The 13333-nt window shown below is 37.8% G+C and overlaps 1 protein-coding gene across 1 annotated transcript in view; it reads left to right on the forward strand.

Annotated features, from left to right (window-relative positions):
* The window catches only part of LOC109824109 (synaptotagmin-2-like), a 34255-nt gene extending 25190 nt beyond the window's left edge, over nt 1-9065 (forward strand). Inside the window, exon 12 of the mRNA XM_020390633.1 lies at nt 9021-9065. Coding sequence (XP_020246222.1) covers nt 9021-9065 — 45 coding nt within the window. The remainder of the gene's footprint in view (nt 1-9020) is intronic.

The following is a 13333-nucleotide window of genomic DNA, read 5'->3' on the forward strand; positions in this document are numbered from 1 at the left end:
CTCAGACCTGAGAATAATTCTCAGATTTCGTTCCCAATCAAGAAAATTGGTGTCGTTCAACTTGTTTTTATCAACAATTGAGCGGAGCGTGAATTTGAGGTGTTCAGTAGACATAGTAACTCTAAAAACAGAAATTGAAATATGCAGATAAATTATGCTTGAAATGCAAAAAACTTTATTTTAGACATGTTCTAAATAACAAGTTATTGCATATTCTACTCAATATAATATTGTCCCTTGTGAGTAAAATAATTCCAAGATCCTATCTTAGATGAAACTTGAGCGTACTAAGGCACTTCCCCAAATCTCATGTAATCAAGGTAAGTAAATGCTTTACTAATTATAACACTTTATAATTCTTGGTTGATGGCCACATCATATGTTAACTCATCCTTATGCCTCAAGATCTAAAACTAAGTCTTTTGGCCTCTTGTTGAGTATAACCATATCAAGGCAGCATGCCCCTATTAGACATACCCGCACTATCCCAAGGTCAAGGAAGGACACCTCGCTAGGGCGAAAACTATCCAACGAATTCCAAGGGCCTCATGGTTATGACATGGAAAGGCATAATCTCAATATTCTTTTAAGGGACTTTTAGCATGTAATGGTTGTCTATATATAAGCGAACTAAATAATATAAATAAACAAGCATTCATGCAAGGCAAGAGATAATAAAAACATTCACATAATGCAATAATATCATAATATTAAACATACATGCAATAATCATATATGGAATGTTATTCAAGTAAGACATGCAATTTATCCAAATAAAAAGCATAAATAATTAATCATATTAACTATTTAAAATTAGAAATGATTTCTCATTATTTTTAATTCAATAAGACTGTGAATGGAATTAATATCTAATATTAATTAGTAATTTGCCAAGAAATAGAATCAAATATTTATGTTAATTCAAAATTAACCAAATAAGATATCTATAGATCTTATAGAACAATTAAATAAAATATCAAATATTTTATAAAATAAATCGTATTTATTATGCATTAATCCAAACATCAGATCTATTCTTATTGAATCTAAATAATCATGAACATGCATCAAATTGTAAGATTAAAATTTGATCCAATTAATTTATACAAGAGGCTCTGATACCACTGTAGAAACTTTAGATGCTCTAAGCGGAATTGCAGGAAACGTTTTCCTAACATCTAAACGAAGGATCTATTGCATAAATCAATTGGATTAAAAAAAAAGGAAAAACGATTACCTCTTGATGCGTGTTCAAAGCCTTCTCTAATGGAGAGATTAAGAGTCTCACTTGAAAACTCCTCTAGTTGATCCACCCGAGCAAAGATCTGGATCCTTAGAAATCAACTGCTAGGTTGAAGATGAAAGGTTTTTGGGAGAGAAAGTAGAAACACTTTCACGTATATAGAGAAAATGGAATTGGATTGGATTTTCTAAAAGAAAATCCACTCTTATTTATAATCCACAAATTAAAGTCATATTTAATTCTATAATTAAATATTATCTTTTATACCATTTATAAATAAATTTATCCTTTATTTAACAATAACTCCTTATTATTAATAAACTCTATTTTGAAGTTATATCTTATATAACTTTATATTATATACTTTATATAATAATTCTCCCAATATATCCAGTCCATAAACTCTTAGGGTGTGACCTCGTAGGACCCAATTATAATAGTAATGAACTTTATAACATAAAGTCCATAAATCATAGTTGGCTTCTAGCAAAGCACTATGACTACCTAAAATAACCGGATTGTAAATCTCTATTAAATGTCCCATACCATAATTAGTAATTGCACATTCGATTAAAGGACACAATTCCTTCAAATATTGCGATCCTCGATCTTGAATATATCTTTTGCAAGAAGAGATGTTACAAGAAGAATATATAGGCAAAAACATGTCTAGGAGAAGACCAAGTATGGATGCAAAAGGAGGAGATGATGTAATGGTACTCTTTTAGTGGAAAGAGGAAAAAGTAAATGTTAGGATTTTTAGATCTCGCAAAAAACTCCGAAAAAACCACCAAACGCAGCAGATAAAGTCACACCACATTTAACGTGGAAAACCTCAACAGGGAAAAACCACGGGATTAAAATCAATCCACTATCACTTCCAAATTACAATCTTTTGCACGGACAAAGGGAAACCAAAATCCTATCTCTAGCCTACTTTCCTAATTAGAATAGGATTCAAACTCCTAATCATGATGAGACTCAATCTCCTAATCATGATAGATCTCTTAATTAGAATAGGATTCAAACTCCTAATCATGATGAGACTCAATCTCCTAATCATGATAGATCTCTAACTCTATCTAATTCTCATGAAGACTCCTAATCATGATGAGACTCAATCTCCTAATCATGATAGATCTCTAACTCTATCTAATTCTCATGAAGTTATACAAAGAATCTAAGACGCAATCCCAACAGTAAATTCAAACATTCCTTGCAGCTATACAAATTCATTTTGTTTATTGGTCGATGCGGTTGAAATAGCGACGTTCCTCATGAATCCGTTACCAGCCTCCAAAGCGATCGATTGGTCTTTCATCTCCTTGGGGAAAAACTTTTCAAAACAAAACCAAATTATAAAATTTTGAAAGCCTTTTTGGTCGATCTTGTTGATTAACCTTATGATGATCAACACAAATTTCAATTTCATTCTACTACTTAGGCGTAGTAGCAAACATATATAAAGGTTACAAATGCCTGCATCTACAAACCCTGCTTTTAATTCTCCTTTGTTGAGACTTGGTGAGCTCGTGCTTGAGATCTCGCAGGAGGCATGCAAGTATTGTTGTGTAGACCATACTGACGCAGATGTTGTGCAACTTACAACCGGAGCGAGCACACTTTCCATTGGATCAGAGGAAAATATCCAGCCAAGTAGTAGTTGATCCTGGTCCTGCCATGCGATGTAACCCGAGGAGTAGTGGTGGAAGTCGAGGAGGTGGGTAGAAGAAGAGGATGCTATTTTGACGTGAGGCTTACGGCTCTGATACCATGAAGAAATCAGAACTTGACGGAATCTGAAATTGTTTACATATACTTTACATTCTGTGGTATATAAGCTTTGTAGGTATATTGAATCTAGTCAGAGGGTTAAGAGCCAATCCTGTTCTCTTTAACAACTCAAGATCGAATCGTTCTCTTTAACAACTTGAGATTAAATCTTATCTTCATAAAACTACCAACGGTGATTTGTTAAGCCAACAATCTCATCCAATATCTCTAATGATTGTGTAATGCACTTCTGGTATAATACGGGTTAAAATGGTAAGCGTCAAGCGCTTGTTATTCGTTATACTATAGGAGTAGACTTTTAATTTATTGATGTAAAACGCGAAAGAGAATTTTTTTTATTATTATTTCAAATGTATAGTGAGAGTTTTCTCTCCTAGATAAATGTCAAATAAATGCGCATAATGCGGCCATGTCACACGGGAAAAAAATATAAATGATAGCATGCAACTTGATGATTAGGATAGACGCAATAGGCCGGAGAATTATTAGTACAGTGCAAACTACAGCTACCCATTTATTTTTTATTTCAAACCGGGGAACATAAACTATCAAGTCCACGGCATCATTTGTTTTGTATATCTCACATTTTAGAAATAGTAATTATAGGGACCGAACCGTACATAAAACAGCCTAGACACATGATAAAAAGAATACGCACTTTGCTCGTGTGCTGCATTCATCTTTAGGGCCTACTTGAATTATTGATAAAGGTAGGGCTACTAAATGACAAATGTAGGTTTAATCAGGATGCAGAGTAATTCAACAAAAACATCATTTAGTTTATGAAGCAAAGTAAAAGAAAGAAAGAAAGTGGAGAAAAAAAAACAAAAACAGAAACAGAAACAGAAACAACAACAACAAAAACATGTAAACGTGTTCAATTTACTATGAAAGAGAAGTAGAATAAGTAGTTCAATGATTTCAATTACTATTGAAGGATTGGATATGTTTCTTACCTTCAAGGAGTTAAATTTGCTCGTTACTTGGGACACGAGGCTGCTAGAAAAATAATGGAGGAGAAAGAATTTCTGAGGCGTGAAACACGTTCACTTTTTTATATTGTATATTTCGGAACACTTTCTTTATATCTTTTTTTTTTATTATTATTTAATAACAGTTAAACTAATAATAGAATAAATTCATTATATATTGATAGCATATAAAGTTATAGGCCAAACCCAACAACCGACGAATGTACTAAATGGCCCATACCGACTAAAATGAGGGCCTGAGGGCCCGAAACTCCAACGTAGCATTACGAATGAGCTGTCGCTGAGATGATGTGCTATTGGGTTTGGACAATATTGAAGTTTTTGCTGCAAATGCTAGAATTCCTGTAGCTTCTGCTGGGAGTGCGGTAGATGCGGTGATTTTGTGGGAATGAAGGCTAATTCTGGAAAAGTGATTTTTTTTTTTTTTTTTTAGAAAAAGGATGGATTACCAACATAGTAATCCAGCCAGCTAAATTAAATAAAATTGGTTGTTACAAAAAAAGTACTCATCCCCAACCAAGAATGAGTACCCTAGAATATCAGAGTTTTACAGTAAACTTCACCTAATCTCTTCTCCCACTAGCAATTGATAACAAAATATCATAAACTGTAACCAAAGACCAACATATATACAATTTTTCATATTTAAACCGCAAAAGCAAATTTCTTTTTTGAGCTTAGCCTTCATTCCAGCAGTTCTATCACACTCCCAGCTGTGTGGACAGAAGAATTTCTAGCAATTGAAGAAGTTTTTTTCCTCCTCCTCTCTTGTAATCTAGCTGCACGATCAGACATCTGTGAACCTATCCAAAATTTTGCAAAAGTCAAAATTTTGTTCAGAAGTTCTAATGATCTCCTCTTCTTATTTGAAAAAATTCTATCATTTCTTTCCTGCCAAATACACCATATAAGAGAACAAAGAATCACATCTCTCTCAATATTCCAACTATCATACTTCTCATCCCTCCAATTCTTCCAGATTTCTTTTAAAGAAAATAAATTGAAATCTTTCTTAATATTCAATTTATATTGGACAGATCTTCAAATTGAGTATACAAACTCACATTTAACAAATAGATGAAGATGATTTTCCTCTTCTTTGGAACAAAAACAACACAACACATCCATATGAACTCCTTTCTCTACTAAATTCTTTTGTGTTTAAACCACTTTCTTAAAGCCAACCAAACCAGAAATTTCACTTTTAGAGGAACATGAAGTTTCCAAAGATTTAAGCAGTCATACCTTAAGCCTCCATCAATAAGAAAATGATAATATGATTTAACAGTAAACTTGTCTTTTGCTTCCCAAATCCACTTTCTCTTATCCTCCCTGTGAACAAAATTAATAAGCATAATATTTTTCAACATATCAAAATATTGAAATACCAGATTTCCTCAAGTGCCTTTGAAATTTAATATCCCAAATCCATTCATTATTTAAATTTTTCCTCAAACTGGTAATAGTAGCAAAATGGGATGATGCAATATTATAAAGAGAAGGAAACATAGAAGCCATTGTATTTGTATCTGTCCATTTATCAAGCCAATAAAGAGTTTTATTTCCATTCCCCACTTCTACACAAGTACTGCACAAAAAGCTATCAACATTAATAAAAATATTCCTCCAGAAATGAGATAAGGATCTTTTGTCAGAATAAAAATATTCTGACCAGTTTTTATTCTCAAAATACTTGTAAAAACTTATTTGTTTCCATAAATCCATCTTATTATCAAATCATTTCCAAATCCATTTTTCCAACAAAGCTTTATTCATAATTCTCAAATTTATAATACCCAAACCACCTAACTTTTTGGGTCTGCATAACTCTTCCCATTTAACCAAGTTAGAAGAATTCTTATGCTCCAAAGAGCCAATCCATAGAAATCTTCTCCTCATCATATCAACTTTATTAATGAGCCACCATGGAAATAAGAAAAAAGACATCCAAAAGATTGGCATAGAGGAAAGAACTGCATTGTTTCCGTCGAAAGTCACCTTAGTCATTGATTTCATTAAACTTTAAGCGTTACAAATGAATTCAAATAACAAAAGAAAAAGATTACAACTTTCTTGAAAATAAACGCAAGATCCGTTTATCGGCTCTTGCTTGCGTGGGTTCTTTGCCGGTGCCGGGGTTAATCCGTGGACGACCTCGAATCAGATCCGGTTGCAGAAAATTTGGCAGAGCTTCTACCTCACCAAGGGGGTATTTGCTTGAAGTCCTGGAATCGACAAAGCGATATCAGGGCTCTTCTCGAGATTAAGACAAAGCCTAATCTCAAGGAACGGACGTACGAGCTTCGGATCCTTCGAACGGCTTCTCCTTTGCTCTGAAGTTCGCCGGGATCTCGCTGTCCTTTGCTGAAATTTCGTGCTCCTTCACTCTCCAATCCAGCAGCACCTCGTCCTCTTGATAAAATTCCAGATCCAGAAAATGGAGGCCTTTGGTTCATATTTATAGGCCTCAAAATGCAGTTATTTGGATAAGAACAAGGGATTTGGCTCTATCTTCAGTCAACAGCAGCCTAACCACGTTTGGGGATGATCCCAAGTCAGTTAAGAACCCCTGGAACCGATAAACCCTGCAAAAAACCAATTAAAAACCGTCAAAACGTGTTTGAGACATTAGACTGCGCGGCAGAAAAATCTGACCTGCGCTCGCGCGGGTCGGAATAATCCGACCCGCGCTTGCGCGGGTCGGAAACATCCGACCCGCGCTCGCGCGGGTCGGAATAATCCGACCCGCGCTTGCGCGGGTCGGATTGATCCGTCCCGCGCTTGCGCGGGTCGGATCATTCCGTCCTGCGCTTAGCGCGGGTTCGCCGACGTTCTCCCTTTTTTTTGGTTTCTTTCTTCCGGGACTTGTTCTTGTTGCGTATTCGTTCGATTTTTTGACTTGTATGCTTCGTCGCGAGACCGATCGTCGAACGCGCGTTGGTTAACATACGCGTGTTGATCGATGCGCGCGGGCTGATTGACGTGCGCGAGATGATTTGACGTACGCGCGCTGACCGGCGCGCACGAGTTGGTTGACGTGCACGCGTTTGATCGGCGCGCACGAGTTGGTTTGACGTGCACGTGTTTGACTGACGCGCACGCGTTGATTGACGTGCGCGCGTTGACCGGCGCACACGAGCTGATTGACGTGCGCGCGTTGACTGGCGCGCACGAGTTGATTGACGTGCACGCGTTTGACCGACGCGCACGAGTTGGTTTGACGAATCTTCTTGACTCGCCCATTCATTGCTTCGAGTTTCGTGCGGGCTCTCGTAGACAATTTTAGACGCCTACAGATACCCCCTCCAAAGTGTTTCAGCCTCATTCTTTTATAGAGGAGTCTGAAACGCTTTGGATATGATGGATCCCCACCTTCAGTCGGTGTTAAAGGACCTACAGATGGTTTCGATTCTTGACTTCTCTATACTTTAGCGTATTCTGTATTTTGTCGAATAGCTAAGATTTTCTCGGTACTGCGTTTATCATCTGACCGTTGTTGAAGCCTTGAACCGGAATTGGTGAGGGGATTTTTTTTTGTTGATATGTTATTGAGTTGACTTTTGGATCAATTGCAACGCGTTGACTGGCGTTGACCTAGGGCTACGCGTTGACCGGCGTTGACCTTAGGGTTTCGAATCGATCGACGTTGACTTTCACGCAACGCGTTGACTGGCGTTGACCTAGGGCTACGCGTTGACCGACGTTGACCTTAGGGTTTCGAATCGATAGTTTGCCAGGTTATCCTTAAGAATTATTATCTGTAATATTCTCTAGGAACTTCCCGTAAAAATGGGAAACAGTTTAGACTCATGTACCCGTTGGAGTTTAGATATCGAGATTCGATAAAAGGCGAAAATATCGCGAAATCACCCAAAATATAAAATTGGGTCCCGAATATTCCAAAATAGGTGAAAAATCACGAAATCACCCAAAATATAAAATTGGGTCTCGAATATTCTGGAAATAGACGAAAATATCTCGCAATTATTTGGGAGACGGAATGGAACTCCGAAAATTCCCAATTTGACTGAAAATGCCGCTCAATTATCCGGGAAATGAAGTCGAACTCTGAACATTCCAAATATGAGCAAAAACACCGTGAAATTGTCCAGGAGATGAGGTTAAGCTTCGAAAATTTCGAAAACGGACGAAAACGGACGAAAAGACTGCGAAACGGGCACTGAACTGGGTCTGACCCGCGTTCACGCGGGTCAGATAGATCCGACCCGCGTGATCGCGGGTCGGATTAATCCGACCCGCGAGCACGCGGGTCGGACATCAATCCGTCCCGCGGAACGCGGGTCGGATGGGGGAAAAAACAAATAAAAAAAAAAACCGATGTTTCTTCTTCTTCCTTTATTCGGTTCCAGCTTCCTATGTCCCCAACTTTAGACTTTCGGTTTCTTCCTCATTGAGTCCTAACTCTTCAAGACTTCTTCTTCCTCAAGAATTCCAAACGAAATCAAAGCTTCCCCCTTCTTTAAAACCCCTATTTCCTCCTTCTTCTAATTCGGATTTGAGCAAAAGAGGAAGATTCAAGGCTAGGGTTTCGTCGATTTGAGCTCTTCTTCCCCTTTTAAGCTTCAAGAACTTGGGTAAGTTTTCTTCCTATTCTCTTGCATGTGCCTTGAATTTGTACATGTGATTAAACCCTTGCATATGGTTGCACTCTTGTATATGATTCAAATTCGAACTTGTATATAACTGAGCTCTTGTATATGATTGAATTCATATGTAACTGAATGAATTCGAACTTGTATATGACTCAAGAACCTTATATGCCTTGAATTCGAACTTATACATGACCGAGTTCTTTGGTTGGTCTTTATGACCTTTAACCTGAGCTGAGGATGTCGTATAGGTTTAACTGGACCCTTAATTGGAAAATTCCATTTTGTAGAATTTCAATTAAAGATTCACAATTTCCCTTTCAGTCTCTGATTTATGTATCTTGGTTCTTGATCTGACTGAGCTGTTGATCTTCATTGCAGATTAGCTATGTCGACGATTTGGACCGGCTGGAGCGCGAATTCTGACGGTTATAAGAGTTGAAGACTGCCGGTACTTCAACGTACATAGCCATCCGGATGGAATCTCGTCTACAAGCATGGCGCGACACTCGGGCTTCTACTGGACTTGAGATTCAAACGCAACAAAGTCGGGTGGATCAAATGGAGGCCTTGGCTATCTTGGGGATGGCGAAGGATGACTTGGAGCGTTCACAAGTTGTGATATCCGGAAAATTGGAGCTCTCGAAACAGAAGTTAGCCAAGATCAAACAAGAGGCTGCGAAAACATTATCCCTCACCGAGGAATCCTTCAAGGTTGCATTGCAGTGTGAGCTTGAGCGAACTTATACAGAGGAATTGACTAAACTTGAACAGCAAATCCGTAGTCACAAACTTCATGTAGATTGATTGTAACTCTTGTACCTGCAAACTCAATTTTATTAATAGAAAATATGTCTTTTTATGGGTCCACTTTGGTATACTTAATTTATTCAATTAAGTTATGGGCCCTAATTAAGCTGTGAGACCCCAATTAAGTTTTTGGAAATTCAGTTGATTTAAATTAAAACTTTTTAATTTAAATCTAATTTGGTTTTTAATCAATTATTTAATTCAAATATTATGACACTAAGGTATTAAGGTTGTCTCTCACTCCAATTGATTAATTGAAACAAGAAGTTGCCAAAGTAACCTCTCTTGTGTAGATTGTTCATGAGGAATGTGAGATGTTTGTGTGTATGCTTTCGTGTAAATATTTAATCGGCCCAAAGGAAGGTTAATATTTATTTAGACTGTATACACATCTGCGATGATAAGCGTGTGACAATTATAAGGTTTACATGTGAATAATGAATCGATCCAAAGATAGTTTCATTATTTGACATGAGTTATTGTCAATGTTTGATCATTGCAACAAGGTATCACTTACAAGTTAATATTACTGTCCAAAGACTTGATATTAATGTTGTGCCGGTATCTTGGATGGGGATTGTCATTATTTGAATTTTATTGATTATGGTTATTGATGTGAGCATTTTTGTTTTATTTCAGCTAATGCATCTGCTGCAACAATTTCTGCTAACATCAACTCAATTCCCATGCTAAATGGGACAAACTTCAAGGTTTGGAAAGAGAACATATTAATTGTTCTTGGCTGCATGGATCTTGACTATGCATTAAGAACTGAACAACCCCAACCTCTCAATGCGGATAGCACTCCTGATGCAAAGAAGGAGCATGAGAAGTGGGAGCGTTCAAATCGCATGAGTCTTATGATCATTAAGCGCGGCGTTCCGGAAGCCTTCAGGGGCATAGAATCCGAAGGGATTACTAAGGCTAAAGATTTCCTTGCCGAAATTGAGAAGCGTTTTGCGAAAAACGATAAGGTAGAAACAAGCACGCTTTTAGCTCGCTTGATTTCAATGAAGTATAAGGGCAAAGGAAATATCAGGGAGTACATTATGGAAATGTCTCATATTGCTTCAAAGCTTAAGGCACTTAAACTCGATCTTTGTGACGAGTTATTAGTGCATCTGGTTTTGTTGTCTCTTCCTGCACAGTTTAACCAATTTAAGGTCAGTTATAACTGTCAAAAGGAGAAATGGACTCTAAATGAGCTCATTTCATACTGTGTGCAAGAAGAAGACAGGTTGAAGCAAGATAAGACAGAAAGTGCTCATTTGGCCTATGCCTCTAAGGATAAGGGCAAGAAAAGGAAGAATGATAAGGAAGCTGCTAAGGGTCCAGTTGAGAAGAAACAACATAAGGATAATCAGGGTTGTTTCTTCTGTAAGAAGCCTGGACATGTAAAGAAGGACTGTACAAAATATCACGCCTGGCGTGATAATAAGGGTACGTTCCTTGCTTTGGTCTGTTCTGAGGTTAATTTAGCTTCAGTACCTAGAAACACTTGGTGGTTAGACTCTGGTGCTACTACTCACATAAGTGTTTCTATGCAGGGTTGCCTGAGCTACCGAAAGCCAAGTGATGTTGAAAGACACATCTTTGTGGGCGACGGACAATCGGTAGATGTGGAAGCAATTGGGCACTTTAGGTTGTTGTTAGGAACTGGTTATTATTTGGATTTAAAAGATACTTTTGTAGTACCGTCTTTTAGACGGAATTTGGTTTCTGTTTCTGTATTGGACAAATCAGGTTATTCTTGTTCATTTGGAAACAGTCAATTCAGTTTATCTTTTAATTCAAATGTTGTGGGAACCGGTTACTTGAGTATTTATGACAACCTATATTTGCTTGATACAATTGCTTCTTACAATGAATCCTTGCATGTGGAATCACGTGGTACTAAGCGTAAATTAAATAAGGAAAATTCGGCGACATTATGGCATAAGCGCTTAGGTCATATCTCAAAAGGTAGAGTTGAGCGTCTTGTGTCTGATGGCATTTTGGATTCCCTTGATTTTTCGGACTTCGACGTATGTGTTGAATGTATCAAGGGAAAACAGACCAAAGTGAAGAGATTAGGTGCCAACAGATCTTCGGATGTCTTAGAATTGATACATACGGATATTTGTGGGCCATTCCCTACGGAATCCTGGAATGGTCAACAATATTTTATATCATTCATAGACGATTACTCACGTTATGGGCACCTATATCTTATTCATGAAAAATCTGAGTCTCTGGACATGTTCAAAGCCTATAAAGCTGAAGTTGAGAATCAACTCAACAGAAGAATTAAAACCGTCAGATCTGATCGTGGTGGTGAGTACTACGGTAGATATGATGGTTCAGGTGAACAACGTCCAGGACCATTTGCTAGATACCTAGAGGAATGCGGTATCGTCCCACAGTACACTATGCCGGGTTCACCTAGCATGAATGGTGTAGCTGAAAGACGAAACAGGACTCTTAAGGATATGGTAAGAAGTATGATTGCTCATTCTTCTTTACCAGAGTCACTCTGGGGAGAAGCACTTAAGACAGCAGCTTACATTCTGAATAGAGTACCAAGTAAAGCAGTTGCTAAAACACCTTATGAGCTTTGGACTGGTCGAAAGCCCAGTTTAAAGCATTTACATATTTGGGGATGTCCAGCTGAGGCAAGGCCTTATAGGCCAAATGAAAAGAAATTGGACTCCAAAACAGTTAGCAGCTACTTTATTGGGTACCCTGATCGCTCTAGGGGCTATAAGTTTTATGATCCCACTATAAGGAATATTTTTGAGACGGGAACAGCAACATTCTTTGAGGATGTTGAGTTTGGGGGGAGAAATAAGGTTAGAGACATTAGTTTTGAGGAGGAATTGGCTTCAGATCCAATCCATACAGTTACTTTTGACAATATTCAGGTTCCTATACCTGTTGTTGCTCAAGAAGTAAATCCGGAACCTCAAGATGATAATGTTGAACAACTCCCTGTTCCAGAAGAACAAACTCAACAACCTCAAGAACCAGTGCCATTAAGGAGATCCACGAGAGAAAGGAGAAATGCTATTCCGGATGATTATATTGTATTTCTCCAAGAACATGAGGAAAGTAGTGGAATGTTAGAAGATGATCCAATCAACTTCTCTCAGGCCATGAAAAGTTCTAACTCTCAACAGTGGATTGATGCCATGAATGAAGAGTATAAGTCTATGCAAGACAATAAGGTTTGGGAACTTGTCCCATTGCCAGAAGGTGCAAAACCAATTGGTTGTAAATGGATTTTTAAAACCAAGCGGGATGCAAACGGTAATGTGGAGAGGTATAAGGCGCGTCTTGTGGCTAAAGGCTATACTCAAAAGGAAGGCATTGATTATACAGAGACTTTCTCTCCGGTTTCATCGAAAGACTCTTTCAGAATAATCATGGCACTTGTTGCTCATTATGATCTTGAGTTACATCAGATGGATGTTAAGACTGCATTTCTCAATGGAGACATTGATGAGATGATTTATATGGTGCAACCAGAAAACTTTGTGTCAGGAGACCCAAAGAATATGGTTTGCAAATTAAGGAAATCCATCTATGGACTCAAGCAAGCTCCTCGTCAATGGTATCATAAGTTTCAACAAATAGTTATCTCGTTCGGTTTTGAGATGAACATTGTTGATGACTGTGTATATCACAAGTTCAGTGGGAGTAAGTATATTTTTCTGGTTCTGTATGTGGATGACATCTTGCTTGCCACTAATGATATAGGCATGTTGCACGAAACCAAGAGATTTCTATCAAAGAATTTTGAGATGAAAGATCTTGGGGACGCCTCTTTTATATTAGGGATCCAGATACATCGAGATCGCTCTCGGGGTATTCTTGGATTATCACAAAAGAGCTATATCGATAAGGTA

Source organism: Asparagus officinalis, chromosome 9 (genome assembly GCF_001876935.1).
Source record: "Asparagus officinalis chromosome 9, Aspof.V1, whole genome shotgun sequence".
NCBI classification, from domain to species: domain Eukaryota; kingdom Viridiplantae; phylum Streptophyta; class Magnoliopsida; order Asparagales; family Asparagaceae; genus Asparagus; species Asparagus officinalis.